The sequence below is a fragment of the Artemia sp. Qi Xiang Cuo genome, chromosome 14, assembly GCF_049724085.1.
Source record: "Artemia sp. Qi Xiang Cuo chromosome 14, ASM4972408v1, whole genome shotgun sequence".
NCBI classification, from domain to species: domain Eukaryota; kingdom Metazoa; phylum Arthropoda; class Branchiopoda; order Anostraca; family Artemiidae; genus Artemia; species Artemia sp. Qi Xiang Cuo.
Genome location: NC_142807.1, coordinates 30,441,548 through 30,467,800, shown reverse-complemented (window position 1 = coordinate 30,467,800; position 26,253 = coordinate 30,441,548). Strand labels below are relative to the sequence as shown.

General features: G+C 35.3%; 1 protein-coding gene across 1 annotated transcript in view; it reads right to left on the bottom strand.

Moving 5' to 3' along the window:
• The window catches only part of LOC148944358 (voltage-dependent calcium channel subunit alpha-2/delta-4-like), a 209,559-nt gene that overhangs the window by 48,390 nt on the left and 134,916 nt on the right, over window positions 1-26,253 (bottom strand). The window contains exon 18 of the mRNA XM_089099907.1: window positions 9,366-9,437. Coding sequence (XP_088956033.1) covers window positions 9,366-9,437 — 72 coding nt within the window. The remainder of the gene's footprint in view (window positions 1-9,365; window positions 9,438-26,253) is intronic.

Sequence of the window (26,253 nt, the reverse complement as noted above, 5' to 3'; positions counted from 1 at the left end):
CTAGACCCATTTTACAAGTTGAGGCATCCATCCTTTTCACCCTCAACTTTACTTTACAGCTTTTTGAATGTGCCAATATCATGCAATACTTTTCAAAGACATTTCAGAACAAGTTCTTTTCATAATTTCCACTGTAAACCCATTTTACAAATTGAAGTAACCATCCTTTTCACCCACAACTTTACTTTACAGCCTTTTGAATGCTCCAACATCAAGCAATAATTTTCAAAAGACATTTCAGAACAAGTTCTTTTCTCAGTGACCGTCCTAAATCCATTTTACAAATTGAAGTACCCATCCTTTTCCTCACAACTGTAATATAAGGCTTTTCGAATACCCCAACATCAAGCAATACTTTTCAAAAGCATTTCAGAACAAGTTTTTTTCTTAATGTCCTTCCTAAACCCATTTTACAAGTTGAAGTAGCCATCTTTTACCTCACAACTGTACTATAAGGCTTTTCGAATACCCCAACATCAAGCAATACTTTACAAAAGGCATTTCAGAACAAGTTATTTTCTTAATGTCCTTCCTAAACCCATTTTACAAGTTGAAGCATCCTTCCTTTTCATCCACAACTTTACTTTACAGCTTTTTGGATACCCCAACACCAAGAAATACCTTTCAAAAGGCATTTCAGAGCAAGTTCCTTCTTAATGTCCATTCTAAACCCATTTTATAAGTTGAAGCATCCTTCCTTTTCACCCACAACTTTACTTTACAGCTTTTTGGATACCTCAACACCAAATGTACCTTTTAAAAGACATTTCGGAGCAACATCTTTTATTAATGTTCATTCTAAACCCATTTTCCAACTTGAAGCATCCTTCCTTTTTTTTAACCTAACATAACTTAATCTAGCCAAACCTAACCTAACTTAAACATGGAGAGACGGTTAGCTAGCTAACCTAACCTACCTAACCTGGCTTAACCTAACCTAATCTAACCTAACTTAATCTAGTCTAACCTAACTTAATCTAGTCTAACCTAATCTAACCTAACCATACTCGCCGTTAGGTTACGTTAGCCTACGTACGCGCGCGTACGTAGGCTAACGTAACCTAACCTAACTTAACTTGACCTAACATAACTTAATCTAGCCTAACCTAACCTAACTTAAACACGGAGAGACGGTTAGCTAGCTAACCTAACCTACCTAACCTGCCTTAACCTAATCTAACCTAACTTAATCTAGTCTAACCTAATCTAACCTAACCATACTCGCCGGAAAATCCCCCAAGGTCGACTTTGTATTTCTCTCTCACTATGCATGCTTGTTGGAGATTTTTTATTTTCTTTGAAAAAAATTAGAATTGAACTATAACTTTTTTCTTTTCCCTAAGAAAATTCAGAAGAAAACTTTAAATTTCTTTGTGTCTTTGTGAAATTAAGAACTGAAGTGGAAGATTTTTATTTTTCTCTGGAGAAATTAGAATTGAACTGTAAGTTCTTTAATAAAATTCGGACTTGAGTTAACTTTTTATGATCAATTTAAAACTTTTTCTATCTTCTATGAAAAATTTAGAACAGTAATTTTAAATTTTTCCATCTCTTTGAGAAAAATCTGAAATGAAGTGGAAAATTTTTATTTTTCTTGAAAAATAGAATTGATCTGTAAATTATTTCTTCTCATATGGATAGTTAGGAAAAGAACTTGAACTTTTCTTCACATCAATGAGAAAATTAGCTCCTTATTTTCATAGAGAAATATTCACGATCAATGTGTAACTTTTTCTATCTTCTACAAAAAATTTGGAGGAGAATTTAAAATTTATGTCTTTGGGGAAACATCTGAATTGAAGTGGAACCTTTTTATATTATTAGGAAAAATAGAATTGATCAAAAACTAATTTCTTTTTCATTGAGAAAATTCAGAAGAGAGCTTGAACTTTTCTTCACTTCATTGAGAAATTTCAAATAGAACTTTAAATTTCCTTTTGTCTTTGTGAAATTAAGAACTGAAATGGAAGATTTTTATTTTCTTTGGAGAAATTAGAATTGAACTGTAAGTTCTTTAATAAAATTCAGAAGATAACTTGAACTTTCTATCTTCTATGAAACAAATTTGGAACAGTATTTTAAATTTTTTCATCTCTTTGAGAAAAATCTGAACTGAAGTGGAAACTTGCATGATATTGTGGCGTGCACAAAAAAAAAAATCTGACCTGAAGTGGAAACTTGCATGATATTGTGGTGTGCACAAAAGTTGTAAAGTAAAGTTGTGGTGAAAAGGATAGGTACCTCAACTTGTAAAATGGGATTAGGAGGAATATTAAGAAAAGAACTTGTTCTGAAATGCCTTTTGAAAAGTATTGCTCGGTGTTGTGGGCATTTAAAAAGCTGTGGAGTAGTTCTGGGTGAAAAAGTTGGGTACTTCAACTTGTAAAATGGGTTTAGGAGGGACATTAAGAAAAAAGTTGTAAAGTAAAATTGTGGTGAAAAAGATGGGTACTTCAACTTGTAAAATGGGTTTAGGAGGGACATTAAGAAAGGAAATTGTTCTGAAATGTCTTTTGAAAAGTATTGCTAGGTGTTGTGGCATTCAAAAAGCTGTAAAGTAAAGTTGTGGGTGAAAAGGATGGGTACTTCAACTTGTAAAATGGGCTTAGGACGGACATTAAGAAAAGAACTTGTTCTGAAATGTCTTTGAAAAGTATTGCTTGATGATATGGCATTCAAAAAGCTGTAAAGTATAGTTGTGGGTGAAAAGGTTGGGAACTTCAACTTGTAAAATGGGTTTAGGAAGGACATTAAGAAAATAACTTGTTCTTAAATACCTTTTGAAAAGTATTGCTTGGTGTTGTGGCCATTCAAAAAGCTGTGAAGTATAGTTCTGGGTGAAAAAGTTGGGTACTTCAAATTGTAAAATGGGTTTAGGAGGGACATTAAGAAAAAAAGTCGTAAAGTAAAGTTGTGGTGAAAAGGATGAGTACTTCAACTTGTAAAATGGGTTTAGGGGGGACATTAAGAAAGGAACTTGTTGTGAAATGCCTTTTGAAAAGTATTGCTTGGTGTTGGTTCTAAAGGATGGCTACTTCAACTTGTAAAATGGGTTTAGAAAGGACATTAAGAAGAGGACTTGTTCTGAAATACTTTTTTAAAAGTATTGCTTGATGTTGGAGTATTCGAAAAGCCTTATAGTAGAGTTGTGAGGAAAAGGATAGGTACTTCAATTTTTAAAATGGATTTAGGACGGTCACTAAGAAAAGAACTTGTTCTGAAATGTCTTTTTGAAAGTATTGCTTGATGTTGGAGCATTCAAAAAGCTGTAAAGTAAAGTTGCGGGTGAAAAGGATGGTTACTACAACTTGTAAAATTGGTTTAGGAAGGACATTAAGAAAAAACTTGTTCTGAAATGCCTTTGAAAAGTATTGCTTAATGTTTGGGTGTAGAAAAAAGTCGTAAAGTAAAGTCGTGAAGAAAAAGATAAGTAATTTAACTTGTAAAATGGGTTTAGGAGGGACATTAGGAAAGGAACTTGCTCTGAAATGTCTTTTGAAAAGTATTGCTTGATCTTGAGGTGTGCAAAAAGTCGTAAAATAAAGTTGTGGTGAAAAAGATAACTACTTCAATTTGTAAAATTGGTTTATGAAGGACATTAAGAAAAAACTTGTTTTGACAAAATATAATAGAGCCTTTTGAAAAGTATTGCTTGATGTTTGGGTGTGGAAAAAAGTCGTAAAGTAAAGTTGTGGTGAAAAAGACGGGTACTTCAAGTTGGAAAATGGGTTTAGGACGGTCACTAAGAAAAGAACTTGTTCTGAAATGCCTTTTGAAAGGTATTTCTTGATGTTGAGGTATCCAAAAAGCTGTAAAGTAAAGTTGTGGGTGAAAAGGAAGGATGCTTCAAGTTGGAAAATGGGTTTAGAATGAACATTAAGAAGAGATGTTGCTCTGAAATGTCTTTTAAAAGGTATATTTGGTGTTGAGGTATCCAAAAAGCTGTAAAGTAAAGTTGTGGGTGAAAAGGAAGGATGCTTCAACTTATAAAAGGGGTTTAGAAAGGACACTAAGAAGGAACTTGCTCTGAAATGCCTTTTGAAAGGTATTTCTTGGTGTTGAGGTATCCAAAAAGCTGTAAAGTAAAGTTGTGGGTGAAAAGGAAGGATGCTTCAACTTGTAAAATGGGTTTAGGATGGACATTAAGAAAATAACTTGTTCTGAAATGCCTTTTGAAAAGTATTACTTGATGTTGGGGTATTCGAAAAGCCTTATAGTACAGTTGTGAGGTAAAGGATGGCTACTTCAACTTTTAAAATGGGTTTAGGAAGGACATTAAGAAAAGAACTTGTTCTGAAATGCTTTTGAAAAGTATTGCTTGATGTTGGGGTATTCGAAAAGCCTTATAGTAGAGTTGTGAGGAAAAGGATGGGTACTTCAATTTGTAAAATGGATTTAGGACGGTCACTGAGAAAAGAACTTGTTCTGAAATGGCTTTTGAAAAGTATTGCTTGATGTTGGAGCATTCAAAAAGCTGTAAAGTAAAGTTGTGGGTGAAAAGGATGGTTACTTCAACTTGTAAAATGGGTTTACAATGGAAATTATGAAAAGAACTTGTTCTGAAATGTCTTTGAAAAGTATTGCATGATATTGGCACATTCAAAAAGCTGTAAAGTAAAGTTGTGGGTGAAAAGGATGGATGCCTCAACTTGTAAAATGGGTCTAGGAGGGGACTTTAAGAAAGGAACTTGCTCTTAAATGCCTTTTGAAAAGTATTGCTTGGTGTTGAGGTATCCAAAAAGTTGTAAAGTAAAATTGTGGGTGAGAAGGATGGGTACTTCAAGTTGGAAAATAGTTTTAGGAGGGATATTAAGAAAAGAACTTGTTCTGAAATGCCTTTGAAAAGTATTGCTTGATGTTGGAGCATTCAAAAATCAGTATAGTAAAGTTGTGGGTGTAAAGGATGGGTACTTCAATTTGTAAAATGGGTTTAGGAGGGATATTAAGAAAAGAAGTTGTTCTGAAATGGCTTTGAAAAGTATTACTTGGTGTTGGAGCATTCAAAAATCAGTATAGTAAAGTTGTGGGTGAAAGGGATGGGTACTTCAACTTGTAAAATGGGTTTAGCATGGACATTAAGAAAATAACTTGTTCTGAAAAGATATAATAAAGCCATAAAAAGTATTAAAAAATGGGAGCTCAGGGACCTTTGGGGGGCTGGGGGTCCTTTGGGGGTCTGGGGGGGCCCTTTCGGGCGGGTGGTCCTTTGGGACCGGGTGAGGGCCTTTGGGGGTCTGGGGGGCCCTTTGGGAGCCCGGGGAGGGCCTTTGGGGGTCTGGGGGGCACTTGAGGGCAGATTGGTCCTTTGGGAGCCCGGTGAACCTTTGGGGACCGGGTGAGGGCCTTTGGGGGTCCGGGGGCCCTTTGAGGGTCCGGGGGCCCTTTGGGAGCCTGGGGGACCTTTGGGGACCTGGGGAGGGCCTTTGGGGGTCCGGGGGCCCTTTGGGAGCTTGGGGGACCTTTGAGCACCGGGGGCTTCCTTCGGGGTTGGGGTAGGAAGATTAGAACCCTTTGGGGTTGGGGTAGAGGACCTCACAACGCTGTTCAAATGGAACTTGTGTATTATAACGACCACAGAGTTTCACCCTCTAATCCTCTTCTAAAATCATCTTTTAAATCATCTTTTAAAATGTCTCTAACTGTTTCAGAGGTAGTGCATGCTGGAGGGTAACCTCCTGACCTAGCGTTGATGGGGCAGCTATTAGAGGTCCAAGGAGGGCGGATGTGCAAGCGATGTCATTAATTTCTTGCGCAGGTTGGACTGCGACTTGTACAGGAGCTGTGACTTGTGCAGTCGAGCCAAGGACTGGCACAGATGGCTGCACTTGACGAGGTGGCATTGAGGCTCGATTAAGAGGGGCTTGCATAGATGCAGTATCGATCTCGCTGGCTTGTATAGCGGGGTTCTCCACCCTTGCGGCCCACTGTCTTTTCGGTTTTTGACCGGACTGCATTGGGGGTGGCACTGATCGGGCTGCCTCCTCATCTCTCGTTTTCTTTGATGGAGGAGTCATGCATTCTCTGCTATTTGCGGTAGCCATAGCTCTCTTTACAGCTGGAGGGGCTGCAAATTCTTCATAATTTGCCCTAAAAAAGAGAAAAAATTAGTATCAAAATAATTTCCCCCTTTTTTACAGAAAGAAAATTATTATCCCCATCCACATAATTTTGTTTAGAAAAGCATTTATCTCATTCCAGTAGCGCAAAAAGTAAAAATTTCGCGAGAAATATATTAGGCTTAGAAATCAAACGTTTTTATTAGACAACTTGTAAAAAAAAATAAATCATGACAATCAGTAGTCTATAGTCATAGGATAGGAATCAGTGTTTCTATTTTTACCATTTAGAAAAATATTAAATGTTCCAGTCTATAGGCTTTAAATTAGATCATTAACCCAGCAGCCTATAGACCTAAACTTTGCAAACATAGGTTAAAATGCTATTCAATTTACACATAATATGAGCTTCATGAAACTCCCAAAGACTTTTCTTTCTAGCCCTGCACAGTTTGTTTTCATTTTACAATGATGGCGGTAGAATTGAGACATTGCCCCCTCCCTCGCCCTTTTACATAATTTACTTACAACGAAGCTGTTAGAAGCGATACGTTGCCCCCTCTCCCCCCTTTTACATAATGTCCTAAATATCTTGTTAGACCTTAATTTGAAAATAATCTGTTTCACTTCTCCAAAATATAGCATTATGTCTGTGCTTAATTATTGCATCATAGTGTTTTAATTTTGACGGAAGAACAGTTCCTTTGACTTTGGCCGCTGCGTTCGTAAACACAGAGGGAAAAGGGGTGATAGCTAATTTTAACCTCGCACTGGAGATTGTGTCAAAACAGAGCGGTATTTTCATTAAAAATTGACAGAAGTCAGTAGACACTTTAAATCACAATAGAGAAAGGAATACAATAGAGAAAAGTCAAACTTTAACGAAAATAGAATTATTTCTTTTTGCGAGGATTTGATTGTAAAACAGTGGGGGGGGGGTTAGGTTTCGAGGGTATATAGAATATATTTTACGTTTTCCATCGAGTATAAAGATTGTATAGTGATGTTTGTATTGTATGGGGGGGGGGGGATTTACGTGAATATACTGGGGGGTGACCAAGGAAAATAATTTTATTTGAAAATAAAAAATGTACTTACATTGCAAATTGAAGTTGGCATGGCTTCTAATTCATCAAATTTATCCATTGTTGTTTGAACTATGTCAAAATACTTTCTGATAATTGAATCACATTGCACGTCCGTTTTATACGAAATCTCAAGGTCAAATTGTTATGTAAGCAAGCCCTCTGATTGGCTGAGAAGGAAACACGTGATCTAACTGTTTCCCGGAAACTCAAAACATTCGCTGAGAGCAACAACAGGAAGGAAGTGTCATTGGACTGCCCCCATTAGACTCAATAATCTATGAAAGTGAGAAAGTTCCTTTTTTTCTATTCTCACTGACAAAATCTATAAATTGCTGTTGACATCCAAGAAAACATCAAATAAATTGACCCACACACATAACCATCCAAGAAAACAGACATAAATGTGACAAAATTCCTGTTTTTTCATTCTCACTGACAAAAACCATAAAAACAGACATAAATGTGAGAAAGTTCCCCGTTTTTCAAATTCTCACTGACAAAAACCATAAATTGCTGTTGACATCCATGAAAAACATCAAATAAATTGACCTACACACATAACCATCCATCAAAACATCCATAAAAGTGACAAAATTCCTGTTTTTTCATTCTCACTGACAACAAACAGACATAAATTATGTAAAAAAAGTTGTAGGTGGCAGCAGGGGTTAGGGTTCGGAGTATAAGATACCCTTCTACTAACGTTTTGTAGCTATAAGAATGACTAATTTGCATAAATCAGGATAACTTGGGGAAAATATTAAAGAATTTTTCAGTCAAGCGTTCCGAATTAACCTTATCAAGTGTCAATCAACTAAAGCAAAAGGAAATAGACAGAAAAATTAACATCTTTGTAATAACTTTTGGATTGCTTCATTTGTTGAAAGTGTGAATTTGAAGCTTACGTAGAAGACGACCTAAAAAACATAAATTCACCATTATTGAAAATAATGCGTCGTTGAAAGAGAAACCTGGACAATCAAATTTCCAGAATTCAATGGGACGGAATTTCTGGTCAATCAATATAGAATTTAATGTAAATGTATAAAATCAATAGAAGGGATATTTGTTCAATGACCTCCATCATCCAAAGCGACAAGACCAGTCCAATCAGTTAAAGCAAAAGGCAGGGGGGAAATGTCTGAGGTAATGATGAAACTTAGTTAATATCAATCCACAGAAAACTTTAAAGAAATAAAACAGCGAGCATTATGACAGGTGGACAAAAAATGAAGGAAAACGAAATTTGCGGTAAGAAGATTTGGTACAGTTACATTTTCCGACCTGAAGAAAAAAAAACCTAGATAGGATAGACTTTCAGAAAATATTCTTTTTTCCCAAGGATGATCTTATCGAACCTATGATCGTATATGATAGGGAGAGGGCTCATTCCATTGGACGACGTCATTATTTACAGGGCTCTGAAGTTATAACAATGGCTAATTTGCACTAATCGGGATAACCTAGTAGAAAGTGGAAAATGATTTTTGTTTCCGTCGATTATTATAAATTAAACTATAGAGCGTCAATCAATTAAAATGAATGGAAATAAAAAGAAAAAATTTCATCTTTGTAATTAGTTTTGAATTGCTTAATGTGCTGAATCCGAGAATTTGAAATATGCCTAGAGGACGAACTAAAAACGCAAATTCACAATCGTCGAAAATGATGCGTAGGTGGAATACAACAACCTGGATAATCCATTGTCCAGTATTTGATGAGACAAAACTATCTAACAATCAATGTTAAATTCAACGTCAATATAAAAAAATCCAATTGCAGATATTTTATTAAAAAATCTGGACCATCCAACGCTAAAAGATCAATTCTAACGGCTGAAGCAAAAGACATTGAAAAAAGAGTCCGAGGTAATGATGAGAATGAATGAATCTCAATCCCATGAACACTTCAAAGACCTGTGACAACGAGCATCATGACGAATCTCGAACTAAAATGAAGTACAACGAAGTCTACGGTTAGAGGACAAGCGAAAGTGAGATGTTTTAATGTTGGCAATAAGTAGCCTACTTTATAGATAATGCTCGTTTGAAAAAAAAAACTTACTTCCCCCTTATTTTGGAAAAATACCCCATTCTTTACTTTTTATTTCTTTGATTTGGACAGATGTCTTACAGTTCAAGTAAAACCACAAATATAAATAAATACTAAGAGAAAAAACAATAAAAAAAAGAAAACAACATCATAATTTTGTTTTACTTACCATGCCATCAAGGTGAACTCTAACTCTCATATTCATTTCACCATCTCTTTTTTCAATCATTTCGCGGCGCATCTGAAATTCAGAGTATTTTATTTGCTTAGAATCCATGATAATTGAATGACAGTCTTTGTCTAAGTTTAATCATTCATTTCCAGAGCTGGAACTTTTTTGGCAATCAAGAAGATAAGATTATATATTTAGTTTTAATCCTCACAGAGAGAAACTACAAAGATAAAAACAAAAAAACAAAAACACCCCCCCCCAAAAAAATGACACAACTGAATTCAATCCCTAGTCTTTCTACTATTCTTTGTAAATACTAACATAAATGTTTGTCTCGACGTCTCCCATTTCTTCCTGTTACAAAATTTCTAATATTATCCAGCACTTTATTCTATTATTCTATATTCTATTATTCTATTATTATTCTATTATTCTTTATTCTATAATTAAGGAACAAACCTGGTTGTATTGATTCTTGATGTCTGAATCTCTCTCTTTTTTTTAAGAATAAAAGACGTGTTTTTAACAAAAGACGTTGACATGCATTAAAACAAATTAACAAAAGTTGCAACAAAACATAAGATAAAAAGACTATTCTAATAAAATGGTGGATTAAGAACAAGTACATTCAAAGGATGGCTCCAACCACCCGAAAAACTACAAGTAAAAGGATAAGAACTACATGTGTTTTCTATTCATATGATAATAATACCAGTAGAGGAGGGGGTGCTACTCCGATCACCACACCAAATATGGGCATAGCCTCCCTAGGGAGAACACGTGGTTAATGGGGTCAATGACCTAAATTTCCAAAGGTGTCGATGTTGTTGTTGTTGTAAGTGCACGCTCTCAGCGAATGTCAAGGTCGATTTATTTGTTGTTGTAAGTGCACGCTCTTAGCGAATGTTATGAGTTTCAATGTTGTTGTTTTGGACATGTACATGCTCGAGGCGAATGTCATGGTGTCCAAAAATAGAAAACAGCATTTGATGTTGTTGTTGTTGTAAGCCCGAGGCAAATGTTATGATCCAGAAATAGTATTTGTTGTTGTTTTGCTCGAGGCGAATGTTATGAATTTCCAGGAAACAGTTAGATCACGTGTTTCCATCTCAGCCAATCAGAGGGCTTGCTTATATAGTAGCGGCGGAGGGAATATAAGGAAAGGATTTTTGCTATAGTTTTATTAGTCTGTGAATAGAATTCAAAGGAGTGAGGAGAACAGTTTGCCTTTACTCATTTGGATATATATTTGTGAGGGCGAGTGGAATGTTTACCCTCTTAGAAGTTGATGGTAATAATACAAGAGCACCAAACATTGCGGTGGAAATCACGAGAGGATCACGGCTTTTTCTGCAATGGGATGTATTATATGCAAGATATGTGATATCCTTGAGCAAATTTAAAATGGAAGATCAATTATGTTTCGTCGCTAAAGTTGATATAGCACATGTGAATAGACTTCAATGTGCTTTAAGCGCATTGGTGAAACATATCGAACACAATAAACTCTATCGCTAATTGTACATGCATAGTATTATTGATGTTATAATTATTCAATAAAATGGTTTCGAAATCGAAAATGTTCCCTTTCTTTTCTGGTTAGTCTAGAGTCAGCAGTCAGAGTGAAAGGATGGAAAAATGAATAAATTTGAGAAAGAGAGAATTAGATCAAATCTAGTGTTTATGGAAAAACATTCGATTTCGGATGATAATTTTCTCGAGTTATCTGTTAAACGCAGGATAGTTTCTCAGGCAACACTTGATAATAAAATGAAAACTGGGTCCCCTCTATTGGACTAGTTTAAGACGCTTTTTAAATGTTTCTCAAGTGAAAATAGTCAAATTATTTACATTTTACTTGAAACAAGTCAAAATCATCTCGTGGATATACTTTTGAAAACATTGACAATGGATTCATTGCAGATGGCTCCTCCGTCATTCGAAAGAGGTAACGTCACAGAGCTACTCCTCTCCCCACATTTCCCCTCTCTGAATTTATGGAGCAAGGATGATCAGTCTCGTTTTAGCTGTGAGAGAGTTGACATCGGAAACCGAAAAAAAATGTTCTATATATGTCCACTGTGCTTGTACACTCTTGGCAGTTGGACTCAATGTGAGAATTGTACAATTATTGATGACTATAGTGAAAAGTGTAAATTATGTAATCCTTGCAAATTACATAGAGGCTATGCAGTACAAATTAAAAGATGTAATTCATGTCTTGAAGAGGTGTGTGACTCTCATTCTAGAGGGCACCTGTGCTCCAATTGCCACCATGATAAATGTGATCAGTGGGAGAATACTTACCCCGCTATGATTGGAAAGAATCCTAAACGTGATTTTAGTTTATTTCTACGAGATTGGTATCGTCGTGGATTTAAATTATTCTGGGGAAAGCAATCGGGTCTAAAATTCAACTGTTGGGGTAACAAGACAATTTGGTTCCTACGTCACCGCCGTGACGAGACTGTCTACTATGACTATAAACGGAGTGATTTTTATTTGGCAGTTACCGAATGTGATTCATCATTTGAAAACACAGTATGTGATATTGCTTCAAATAGACAGATTAAAACTCGTGAATTTCATAATATGAATGCAAATAGTATCATTGACTATACAAAGAGATATAACAGGAGTGAAGTTAAATTGTACTGTAGAAAATGTGACCCTGACTTTGCAGTCAACCAAGATCAATATACAGTGAATCCAAATGATTGACCAGCATTAGTTGTTCACGACAATTGCCTATACATCGAAGAAGAAATCTAAAGTGAAGAGTTAAAGACATTGTTTTATATATATGCATTTTATTAATAAACGAATTCACAAACATTTTTTAAGCACTTTACTCTTAGGGCACTGAAATCAATGCTGTATTGGTCCGAGAGGATATTTTCCACTAGAAAGTCGTTCAGGCGTGGATTGTCACTATAAATGTGGAGAAACTGCTTGTAAGTATAGCCACGACATCGGAACACAAAATATAGTAGTGCATGGAAGCTGCAGCTTTTAGTCGTTAGATCCTGCACCCTCTTTCGATTTTGAATAATAGTTTTCCCACTGCTCTCAATATAGTTGCTGATGTGAGGTGCGTAGAATGTATAGGGTAGTCCAAGAGGATCAAAAAATTCAATCGTTTTCATTGTTTGATAGATGCACTGCCAATGACCCGTCAACACAGTCGACGGACTGCCATTAACAATAATCAAGGTATTGTTCACACTTTGAATTTTTCCAAGAAAGTCTGAGGGTAGACAATAGGATTTGTACTGTGACATTTAGGGATCCATATTAAATACACTGATCATTTGACTGGTGTTCATGGCGCAAAGTCTAGTAGAACACTGCCTTCGGCAGTGATTCCCCAATAGGTTTCATATTGATTTTGTGAGATTAGTGCAATACTCTCAGCCAATGGGTCGGCAAATGTACACTCTAAACGCACACTCCCTTTACGTACTATACTCATATCCTGTGTGCCAGACAAATCCAGTACAATGATACAAGGTGTTTTAGCAAACATATCTTCGGTTATTCCATTTTCAAATACTTGCGAATCATGATCTAGGGTTTGCATGGTCAACTCATACAATGTTCTATAGGATTTATCAAAAGATAGATTGTAGAGTGGGATACCGTTTACTTTGCACACAAGAGATGAAAGTCCAAACATCTCGAATTTATGTGGGCATTCAGTCCATGATCCTATTGCACTGGCGCTCTGAATTTTATTCAAGAACTTACAGTTCAATTCTAATTTCTCCAAAGAAAATAAAAATCTTCCATTTCAGTTCTTAATTTCACAAAGACAAAAGGAAATTTAAAGTTCTATTTGAAATTTCTCAATGAAGTGAAGAAAAGTTCAAGCTCTCTTCTGAATTTTCTCAATGAAAAAGAAATTACTTTTTGATCAATTCTATTTTTCCTAATAATATAAAAAGGTTCCACTTCAGTTCAGAAGTTTCCCCAAAGACATAAATTTTAAATTCTCCTCCAAATTGTTTGTAGAAGATAGAAAAAGTTACACAATGATCGTGAATATTTCTCTATGAAGATAAGGAGCTAATTTTCTCATTGATGTTAAGAAAAGTTCAAGTTCTTTTCCTAACTATCCATATGAAAAGAAATAAGTTACAGATCAATTCTATTTTTCAAGAAAAATTAAAATTTTCCACTTCAGTTCAGATTTTTCTCAAAGAGATGGACAAATTTAAAATTAATGTTCTAAATTTTGCAAACTGTTGATTTTAGAACAATAATTACCTTTCTATATATCACTTAACACTCACTAGAATTGCCACTTATCACTCACGGAGAATAGATTCAAAACAATACTTCTTACATCACATAGTCTAATTGTGTCAAACGAGACATCTTCAATGCAGATTAATTAATTGTTACGTTCGATTTTGTTTTGGACATAGGAAAGCATCGATGGGAGTGAGAATTTCTGTAAAACTATCAAAGATTGATCAACACTGTGATTTCACACTTCTTGTGTAATCAGAAAGAAAAACGAAGATAAATTGATAAAAGATATTTTGAAATATGCCCCAAAATCAGAGCTATTACAACTTAAATGACGCGAGGGGAGGGGGAATGTTAGGTTAGGTTAATTTAAGTTAGACTAGGTTAGCCTACGTACGTGCGCGTACTTAGGCTAACCTAGTCTAACCTAAATTAACCTAACCTAACATAATCTAACCTAACCTAACCATACACCTAACTTTTTGCCTGTCTCTCACCTAATCTAATCTAACCTAAGTGATGCGTACGTAGGTAAATATTTAAATAAGATGAAAATACGTTCCTCGAAATTTTTGAGTTTGGAGGGGGGGGGGGATTTTGAAATCCTCTGGAAAAGTTGAGTTGGGGGGGGGGTTTCAAGAGCGAGGGTTGAGGCGGGGGCAGCCCCACACCTAAGAACTTTTCTTTCTAGTCTTGCATATCAAAGTTAAAAACCATAGTTTTCACGCCCCCTCCTGTGAATTGGGTGCTAGCCACTTTAATTTCCAATCAAATGAGTCCTTTTCAAAGTTTCTGTGACGACTCCTTCTGTGAGTACTTAGATAATATAAAATGATATATCCAGGATATTCTTAAAACCTGATTCCCCCTCCCCTCGCGTCATTTAAGTTGTAATAGCTCTGATTTTGGGGCATATTTCAAAATATCTTTTATCAATTTTTCTTCGTTTTTCTTTCTGATTACACAAGAAGTGTGAAATCACAGAGTTGATCAATCTTTGATAGTTTTACAGATATTCTCACTCCCATCGATACTTTCCTATGTCCAAAACAAAATCGAACGTAACAATTAATTAATCTCCATTGAAGATGTCTCGTTTGACACAATTAGACTATTTGATTTAAGAAGTATTGTTTTGAATCCATTCTCCGTGAGTGATAACTGGCAATTCTAGTGAGTGTTAAGTGATACATAGAAAAGTAATTATTGTTCTAAAATCAACAGTTTGCACGATTTCGTAAATAAATAACCGTTAGGTTAGTATATTTTAGGGCTTTGAAAGGTTTAAAAGTCAGTATAGGCTGAAGTATAGGACAAGATAGAAAATAGTGGAAGGTTCTTCAAATGCAAGCCCACCAACGTTTGATGTGAGTTCAAATAATATGTCTTTTCAGTGTATTTTCCAACCAACAATATGTAAAATATTATGAACTATGTTCCATTATTATAATTCATATCTTCCAATTAGGGGGGTTATGGACTGGAAAAAAAAAAGTAATTGTCATTTAAAAAAAAACTAACAAAATTATCACTTGATGTGTCTTTTCGATGTGTTTTCTAAAGAAAATATACAAACTACAATGAAAATATTTGGTCAAATCAAATTAAACTGATAAGAGAGGGTCTATTCAAACACATATTTATGGTATGATTTGAAAAAGGTAAAACATCAAATTAAAAAAAAAGTTTTCAGTTGGAAGTAAGAAGCAACACTAAAACTTAAGCCGACAAAAATTATTCTGTATATGAATGGGGCTGTCCCCGCCTCGACCCTCGCTCTACTTTTAGTTGAAAATGTTCTCTTGTGAAAAAAGTTTTTGTCACTCTAATAAGTTTATCGCTAAACATAACTTTACAGAAAATTTAAGTTTGAACAATTATTTGTTATTATTTCAGTAGATCTTTGATTCTGTCTAGTAGCTCTTTACTTTTAGTTGAAAAGTGTCGTCTTGTGGGAAAGAGTTTTTGTCACTCTAAGAAGTTTATCGCTAAACATAACTTTACAGAAAATTTAAGTTTGAACAATTATTCGTTATTATTTCATCATATCTTTGATTTACTCTGGTAGCTCTTTACTTTTAGTTGAAAAGTGTCCTCTTGTCGGAAAAAGTTTTTGTCACTCTAACGAGTTTATCTCTATACATAACTTTACAGAAAATTTAAGTTTGAGCAATTATTCGTTATTATTTCTTCTCATCTTTGATTCAGTCTTGTAGCTCTTTACTTTTAGTTGAAAAGTGTCCTCTTGTGGGAAAGAGTTTTTGTCACTCTAATAGGTTTATCGCTAAACATAACTTTACAGAAAATTTAAGTTTGAACAATTATTCGTTATTATTTCATCGTATCTTTGATTTAGGCTAGTAGCTCTTTACTTTAGTTGAAAAGTGTCCTCTTGTGGGAAAAAGTTTTTTGTCACTCTAACGAGTTTATCTCTATACATAACTTTACAGAAAATTTTAGTTTGAGCAATTATTCGTTATTATTTCTACTCATCTTTGATTTAGTCTAGTAGCTCTTTACTTTTAGTTGAAAAGTGTCCCCTTGTGGAAAAAAGTTTTTGTCACTCTAACAAGTTTATCGCTAGACATAACTTTACAGAAAATATAAGTTTGAACAATTATTCGTTATTATTTCATCATATCTTTGATTTAGTCTAGTAGTTCTTCACTTTTAGTTGAAAAGTGTCTTCGTGTGTGAAAAAGTTTTTTGTCACTCTAACTAGTTTATCTCTATACATAACTTTACAGAAAATTTAAGTTTGAGCAATTATTCGTTATTATTTCTAATAATCTTTTATGTAGTCTAGTAGCTCTTTACTTTTAGTTGAAAAGTGTCCCCTTGTGGAAAAAAATTTTTGTCACTCTAATAAGTTTATCGCTAAACATAACTTTACAGAAAATTTAAGTTTGAACAATTATTCGTTATCATTTCATCATATCTTTGATTTAGTCTGGTAGCTCTTTACTTTTAGTTGAAAAATGTCCTCTTGTGGGAAAAAGTTTTTTGTCACTCTAATAAGTTTATCACACCCTCACTCTACTTTTAGTTGAAAATGTTCTCTTGTGAAAAAATTTCTTTTTGTGTGCACTTTTTGACTCTAAAATGTGAATTCAGCCCATCTGGATCTGTGCTAGCTAGTATGCTCCCATAGAATTTACTTTTTATTCCAATTGCAAATATTTAAAATGAATTAGTCCCTACAAATTACACACCGTAATCAAGTTTACTATGCTTGAAAAGTCTAAAGGCTAGAAAGAATGTATGCTGTTCGAATCGAACCAGCGTACGTAGGTAAATATTTAAATATGATGAAAATACGTTCCTAGAAATTTTTGAGTTTGGAGGGGGCGGGGGATTTTGAAATCCTCTGGAAAAGTTGAGTTGGGGGGGGGGAATTTCAAGAGCGAGGGTTGAGGCGGGGGCAGCCCCACACCTAAGAACTTTTCTTTCTAGTCTTGCATATCAAAGTTAAAAACCATAGTTTTCACGCCCCCTCCTGTGACTTTGGTGCTAGCCACTTTAATTCCCAATCAAATGAGTCCTTTTCAAAGTTTCTGTGACGACTCCTTCTGTGAGTACTTAGATAATATAAAATGATATATCCAGGATATTCTTAAAACCTGATTCCCCCTCCCCTCGTGTCATTTAAGTTGTAATAGCTCTGATTTTGGGGCCTATTTCAAAATATCTTTTATCAATTTTTCTTCGTTTTTCTTTCTGATTACACAAGAAGTGTGAAATCACAGAGTTGATCAATCTTTGATAGTTTTACAGAAATTCTCACTCCCATCGATGTTTTCCTATGTCCAAAACAAAATCGAACGTAACAATTAATTAATCTGCATTGAAGATGTCTCGTTTGACACAATTAGACTATGTGATGTAAGAAGTATTGTTTTGAATCCATTCTCCGTGAGTGATAAGTAGCAATTCTAGTGAGTGTTAAGTGATATATAGAAAGGTAATTATTGTTCTAAAATCAACAGTTTGCAAAATTTAGAACAGTAATTTTAAATTTTTCCATCTCTTTGAGAAAAATCTGAACTGAAGTGGAAAATTTTAATTTTTCTTGAAAAATAGAATTGATCTGTAACTTATTTCTTCTCATATGTATATTTAGGAAAAGAACTTGAACTTTTCTTCACATCAATGAGAAAATTAGCTCCTTGTCTTCATAGAGAAATATTCACGATCATTGTGTAACTTTTTCTATCTTCTACAAAAAATTTGGATGAGAATTTAAATTTTATTTCCTTGGGGAAACATCTTAACTGAAGTGGAACCTTTTTACATTATTAGGAAAAATATAATTGATCAAAAACTAATTTCGGTTTCATTGAGAAAATTCAAAAGAGTGCTTGAACTTTTCTTCACTTTATTGAGAAATTTCAAATAGAACTTTAAATTTCCTTTTGTCTTTATGAAATTAAGAACTGAAATGGAAGATTTTTATTTTCTTTGGAGAAATTAGAATTGAACTGTAAGTTCTTTAATAAAATTCAGAGCGCCAGTGCAATAGGATCGTGGACTGAATGCCCACATAAATTTGAGATGTTTGGACTTTCATCTCTTGTGTGCAAAGTAAACGGTATCCCACTCTACAATCTATCTTTTGATAAATCCTATAGAACATTGTACGAGTTGACCATGCAAACCCTAGATCATGATTCGCAACTATTTGAAAATGGTATAACCGAAGATATTTTTGCTAAAACATATGGTATCATTGTACTGGATTTGTCGGGCACACAGGATATGAGTATAGTACGTACAGGGAGTGTGCGTTTAGAGTGTACATTTGCCGACCCATTCGCTGAGAGTATCGCACTAATCTCACTAAATCAATATGAAACCTATTGGGAAATCACTCCCGAAGGCAGTGTTCTACTAGACTTGGTGCCATGAACACCAGTCAAATGATCAGTTTATTAAATATGGACACCTACATGTCTCAGTACAAATCCCATTGTCTACCCTCAGACTATCTTGTAAAATATTATAGTTTGAACAATAGCTTGATTATTGTTAATGGCAGTCCGTTAACTCCATTGTCGGGTCATTGTCAGTGCTTCTTTCAAACAATGAAAACGATTGAATTTTTTGATCCTCTTGGCCTACCCTATACATTCTACACACCCCACATCAGCAACGATATTGAGAGCAGTGGGAAAACTATTATTCAAAATCGGAAGAGGGTGCAGGATCTAACGACTAAAAGCTGCAGCTTCCATGCACTACTATATTTCGTGTTCCGATGTCGTGGCTATACTTATAAGCAGTTTCTCCACATTTATGGTGACAATCCTCGTCTGAGTGACTTTCTAGTGGAAAAAATTCTCTCAGACCAATACAGTATTGTTTTCAGTGCCCCAAAAGTTATGTGCTTTAAAAATGTTTGTGAATTTGTTTATAAATAAAATGTATATATACATCAATGTCTTTAACTCTTCACTTTTAGATTTCTTCATCGATGTATAGGCAACTGTCGTGAACCACTACTGCTGGTAAATCATTTGGATTCACTGTATATTGATCTTGATTGACTGCAAAGTCAGGGTCACATTTTTTGGAGTACAATGTAACTTCACTCTTGTCATATCTCTTTGTAAAGTCAATGATACTATTTGCATTCATATTATGAAATTCACGAGTTTCAATCTGTCTATTTGAAGCAATATCACAAACAGTGTTTTCAAATGGTGAATCACATTCCGTAACAGCCAAATAAAAATCGCATGGTTTATAGTCATAGTAGGCAGTGTTGTCACAGCGATGACGTAGAAACCATATTGTCTTGTTACCCCAACAGTTGAATCGTAGACCAGATTCCTCTTCCCAGAATAATTTAAATCCACGACGATACCAATCTCGTAGAAATAAACTGAAATCACGTTTAGGATTCTTTCCAATCATAGCGGGGTAAGTATTCTCCCACTGATCACATTTATCATAGTGACAATTGGAGCACAGGTGCCCTCTAGGGTGAGAGTCACACACCTCTTCAAGACATGAATTACATCCTTTAATTTGTACAGCATAGCCTCTATGTAATTTACAAGGATTACATAATTTACACTTTTCACTATAGTCATCAATAATTGTACAATTCTCACATTGAGTCCAACTGCCAAGAGTGTACAAGCACAATGGACATATATAGAACATTTTTTCGGTTTCCGATGTCAACTCTCTCACAGCTAAAACGAAACTGATCGTCCTCACTCCATAAATTCAGTGAGAGGAAATGTGGGGAGAGGAGTAGCACTGTAACGTTACCTCTTTCGAATGACGGATGAGCCATCTACATTGAATCCATTGGCAATGTTTTCAAAAGTATATCCACAATATGATTCTGCTTTGTTCCAATTAATATATCAATAAATTGAGTATAAGCATTTGAATCACATTTTAAAAGTTTCATACAATAGTCCAATGGGGGAGAATCATTTTTCATTATATTGTCAAGTTTTCCCTGAGAGAATATCCTGCGTTTAAGAGATAACTCGAGAAAATCGTCATCCAAAATCAAATGTTTTTCCATAAACACTAGATTTGACCTAATTCTCTCTTTCTCAAATTTATTCATTTTTCCATCCTTTCACTCTGACTGCTGACTCTAGACTAACCAGAAAAGAAAGGGAACATTTTCAATTTCGAAACAATTTTATTGAATAATTATAACATCAATAATACTATGCATGTACAATTAGCGATAGAGTTTATTGTCTTCAATATGTTTCACCAATGCACTTAAAGCACATTGAAGTCTATTCACATGTGCTATATCAACTTTAGCGGCGAAACATAATTGATCCTCCATTTTAAATTTGCTCAAGGATATCACATATCTTGCATATACTGCATCCCATTCCAGACAAAGCCGTGATCCTTTCGTGATTTCCACCGCAATGTTTGGCGCTCTTGTATTATTACCATCAATTTCACTATCAACTTCTAAGAGGGTAAACATTCCACTCGTCATCACAAATATATATCCAAATGAGTAAAGTCAAAACTGTTCTTCTCACTCCTTTGAATTCTATTCACAGACTAATAAAACTATAGAAAAATCCTTTCCTCATATTCCCACCGCTGCTACTATATAACAAGCCCTCTGATTGGCTGAGAAGAAAACACGTGATCTAACTGTTTCCTGGAAATTCATAACATTTGCCTCGAGCAAAACAACAACAAATACTATTTCTGGATCATAACATTTGCCTCGGGCTTACAACAACAACAACATCAAATGCTGTTTTCTATTTTTGGACACCATGACATTCGCCTCGAGCATGTACATGTCCAAAACAACAACATTGAAACTCATAACATTCGCTAAGAGCGTGCACTTACAACAACAAATAAATCGACCTTGACATTCGCTGAGAGCGTGCACTTACAACAACAACAACATCGACACCTTTGGAAATTTAGGTCATTGACCCCATTAACCACGTGTTCTCCCTAGGGAGGCTATGCCCATATTTGGTGTGGTGATCGGAGTAGCACCCCCTCCTCTACTAATACCCATTTCCATACAGCCAAAATAATATCATTATTAAAATTCTACAGTAATTTTTTTAAGGTTATTATTTTAAAGTTATTTTGATTTAAAACTTTGACTGAACATCCAAATTTAGAAGAGACTTTAAATTACAATCCAACATTTTGAACCTTAAGCGGAAAAACTGATAAAAAAAACGCTTTACAAATATTCCTCATATTAATCAACCATAATGCTAAGTTAAAAAACTTTTCAGAAAACAATGTTTTTCAAAGAAAAGTAAAGAGACATATTAACAACTAAAACAAGCAAAATAACGTTCTATGATAATTCTACTTTAAAACGAACAGAAATTACTACCGACAAATAAATGAAACAAAAAGTAACATAAACCAAACAGTTTGGGGTAATTAGCTGTGACTAAGGAGCGACGCGCCTCAATAGTAACCAAAACTCTTAAAGACGGAATTTTGATATCAATAGATATATCAAAAGAATCTACTAATTATGCTTATTCCAAATATATAATTCATTAGGTTTAGTGTTATTCGTCAAAAGCTACGAACCTGAGAATATTTGCATGATTTTCAAAAAAGGGGGAAAACACCCCCTAAAAATCAAGGAATGTTAACAAAAATCACATCATCAAATTTAGTGTATCCGAGAACTTTACAGTAGAAGTTTCAAGCTCCCATCTGCAAAAATGTGGACTTTTGTATTTTTTTTTTTGCCAGAGGAAAGTTCACGGAAGCATGGTTATTTGTATTTTGTTTTCCCCAGGGGCGATCGCATCAAACCAATATTCCTAGAATTTAAGGAAAGGGCTCTTTTGAATGGAAATTAAAATTTATAGTACCCTTTTTTAAGTGACCAAAAAGATTGGAGGGCAACTAGCCCCCCTCCTACCCCCTTTTTTCCTCAAAGTCATCCATTCGATATTTTAGACAGCTATTTTGTTCAGCATGAAGTTGAAAAATCCAGTAACTATGCCTTTTTTACCAGGGACCCCCATTCCCTGGTTAAAGGTCTTTAAGTCATGAAATTTGCCCATTGTTTACGTATAGCATTTGTTACTTGGAAGTATACGGACATTTTTCGGGGGGAGAGGTGAAGTTTCTACTTGGGGGATTTCAACGGAGAGAATTTTGTCTGGGTACGGAAGTTCCGGTGGGTGAAAAAAAATCAAATGAATTTACTGAAAAAAATCTGCATTGTCAGTTTAGCATGCATATGCTGATATTATTCCTTAAAATCTTAATTGATTTTTGATTTCTTAAAGTTAGAAAACTGAAAACATTTAAAAGAATTTTTTTTCAGTAAAGTATAAAATATATTCTGGCTTCTAGAAAGCTCGGGGTCTAGAACCCTACTCATATTAATTTCTGCTCGTTTTGAATTTGACTCTTATTTATTTTAGTTTCTGTTTGTTTTGGGTTTCATTTATGTATTGATACTGAATTGTGGTAGTTGTATTCTTGGTAGATTATTTGATTCTATTTTTGTTCATTTTGCTTTAATGAAGTTCTTTACATTTTTAAATAAACTTATTTTGTTGAAAAAGTTTTTTTTTAATTAATAAATTTAAAAAAACAAGATTTTCCAACTGAAAGTAAGGAGCAACATCAAAACTTAAAACGAACAGAAATTATTACGCATATAAGGGGGGCTGCCCCCTCTTCAATACCTCGCTCTTTATGCTTATTTTTTTAAAACATTTAATACAGCTTATTATTCTAATTAAACGGCCCTTGTGTTTCGGGAGTCGTTCTAAAAGAATTCGAGCAAAAAGTCAAAATTTTGTGCATAGAGCGAGGTATTGAGGAAGAGGTATCCCCCCTCATATACATAATAATTTCTCTTTCTTTTGATTTTTGAGGTTGCTCCTTACTTTCAGTTAAAAAGACTTGTTTTTTCTTATTTAATTTCTGATCGTTTTAAATAATTCCGAGAAATCCGGCTCCCTCTTCATGAAAAATTCCTTCTCTCCACGAAAATATCCCTCCATGGAAATTTTTACCACGCAAAATACCCATCCCTCCGCAAGGAAAATTCCTCCTAGACAACTCCATTCTAGCTGAAAATTTTCCCGAAAAATTTCTTGTGGACGGTTCCGGGTGAAAAATTTGTCTTAGCGCACTTCCATTTGAAAAGATCATTTTTAAAATCATGCGGGAAATCCCCTCCTCCGTGGAAAAGCTTTTCCGCAAAGAATTTTCCTCCCCATAGAAAATTCTCCCCGCGGAAAATCCCCGAAGCCGAAAATTTACACATTCCCCCAAACACTGTATACATACTTCCCAATAACAAATATTGTACGTAAACAATGGGCAGAATTTATAACTTAGACCTTTCCCCAGGGGCTGTGGGGGGGGGGGGGGGTCATGCTATCTCTAAAGGCATAGTTATTGGGCCTTTCAACTATGTTGAACAAAATAAATATCTCAAATTTTTTATTGGACGACTTTGAGGAAAAAAAGGGTGGGAGGGGGGCGATTTGCCCTCCAATGTTTTTGGTCCCTTCCAAAAGGCACTAGAACTTTGAATTCCGTTCGAAGGATCCATTTCCTCTATATTCTAGAACTATTGGCTCAATGAAAAAACCACTGGAAAAAAATAACAAGAAATAAACACGCATCAGTCATCTTTGTTCAGGCAAAAAATACAAATTCCACATTTTTACAGATGGGAGCTTGAAACTTCGGCAACAGAATTCTCGGATACGCTGAATCTGATGATGGGATTTCATTCAGATCTCTTGAATTTTAGGGGGTGTTTGGCCCCTTTTTCGAAAATCAGGCAAATTTTGTCAGGCTAATAGTTTTTGATGGGTAACACTGAACTTAATAAATCTTATATATTTGGAATAAGCATAACAAGCCAATTGTTATATCTATTGATATTAAAATTTCGTTTCTTAGAATTTCGGTTATTATTGAGTTCCGTCGCTCCTTATATACAGTTCGTTACCACGAAGTGTTTTAAAGAAATTACCACAAACAGGATCAGAGCTATTGTTACTTAATCTTCTAAAAGTCGTAATGTCATTTGCGTTTTACTGAAAAAATGTTTTCTCTTATATTACAATAAAATTCAGAAAAAAAAATGCTGTGACTTCCAGGAATTATTATTATCACAGGCAGCGCAATAGCGCTGCCTAAGCAAAGAGCGATGTGGGCACACTGTATCATTTATTTATTATTGTTTTTTTTTTTTGGTTTTAGACCAGGGCACTTCGTATAGAAGTAGTTGTCGAAAAGACTTCGAAAGGGGCTCATTCAATTTGAAATTGAAAGGGTTAGTGCCCTTTTAATAGTCGGAAGGGATTGGAGAGCAATCAGCCCTCTCAAACGCCCATCATTTCCCCAAACACATCAAATCAAAATTTTGAGATACCCATTTTGTTCAGCGTAGTTAAACGTCCGGAAATTATATCTTCGAGGATGACAACTCCCCCACTGCCCTCAAGGCAAGGGTTGTAAGATGTGCCCTGGGGGCATGTAAGGTTTTTATATAAAGAGGGGCTGAGAAACTTCAGAGGGAGATTATTTAACTAGTAATCTGAAGTTATAGTGCCCTTTTTAATATTCAAAGTGATCGGAAGGCAGATACCCCCCCATCTTTTTGGTTTTATACCAGGGCACTACGTATAGAAGGAGTTGTCGTAGAAACTTCAAACGGGGCTCATTGGAATGCTAATTGCAACGTATAGTGCCCTTTTTAATAGTCGAAAGTGATTGGAGGGCAACCCCCCCCCCCCCACAACGACCATTGTTTCCCCAAATACATCCTCACAAATTTTGAGATATCCATTTTGTTCAGCATAGATGAAAGGTCCATTAATTATGTCTTTGAAGATGACAACTCCCCCCTCCACCCACAGGGCAAGGGTTCGAAGCTATACCCCGAGGGTATATAAGGTTCTTATGGGAAAAGGTGGTCGTATAAACTTCGGAGGGGGCTCATTGTTTTGGAAATCAGAAATTCTACTGCATTTTTAAGAGTCAAAGTGTCAGAGGGCCACTAGCCGCCCCCCCCCCCCGCTTACAGTCTATTTTCCCCAAATGCATCTAGAAATTTCGAGATAGCCATTTGTTCAAAAACAGTCCAAAGATCACAAAAAAGACCTTTGGGGTTGAAACAACCCCCCAGAGACTGTAGGTTATGGACTGTAGCAGGCAAGGACTGTAGGTTATGCCTTGGGGGCATATAAGCTTTTTATGGAAGGGGTTGTTGTGTGAACTTTAGAGGACGCTCATTTGATCTGAAATTTAAAGTTCTAGTTCTCTTTCAAGAGTCAAAGTGATGACGTGCAACTAGTCCCACTTCCCTGACATCCTCTTTTCCCCAAACGCATCCGAACAAAATTCTGAGATAACCATTTTGTTCACACTAATCCAAAGAGCACATAACAATACCTTCAGGAAAAACACAGCCCTCCAGAGTCCTGGGCCAAGGATTGTAAGCTATACCACGGGCATATAAGGTTCTTATGGAACGGATGGTCGCATTAATTTCGGATCGGATTGGGCTCATTTTATTTGAAGTAGGAAGATCTAGTGCCCTTTTCAAGAGTAAAAAGTGAATGGAGGGACAACCAGCCCCTTCCTCACAAGCTAATCACTCCCTAAACAAATCTGATAAAAAATTCAACAGAATTATTTTGTTCAGCATTGTTGAAAGGTCCAGTCCAATTATGTCTTTGGGGATGTCAGCTTCCCAGAGTCCTCAGGTTAAGGGCTGTAAATAAGGCAATTTGTTCATTGTTTATCTATAGTATATATTATTGAGAAAGGTGTTCATGTTTGAACTTTATTTTCCAAAAAGACAAGGGGAATTCAGTGGAGCCTTTCAGAGAATGTTAAGAGGAGTGTTGAACTAAATCATAAACGTTATGTGTATACAGATTGTAAAAAGGGCGTAACTCATGAATGACTGGGTATATTAATTTTGAACTTTAAGAAAATAAAAAGGGAGATGATCAAAAAGGGAATATTTGCATAACAACACTACTACAACAACCACTACTGCTACTGCTACCACTGCTACCACTACATTGCTCTACAATAATCCCAGTAAAAAGTACAAAAGAAAAACAGTTGACAAAAACTATAGAAGACGGCATGGTTCTTG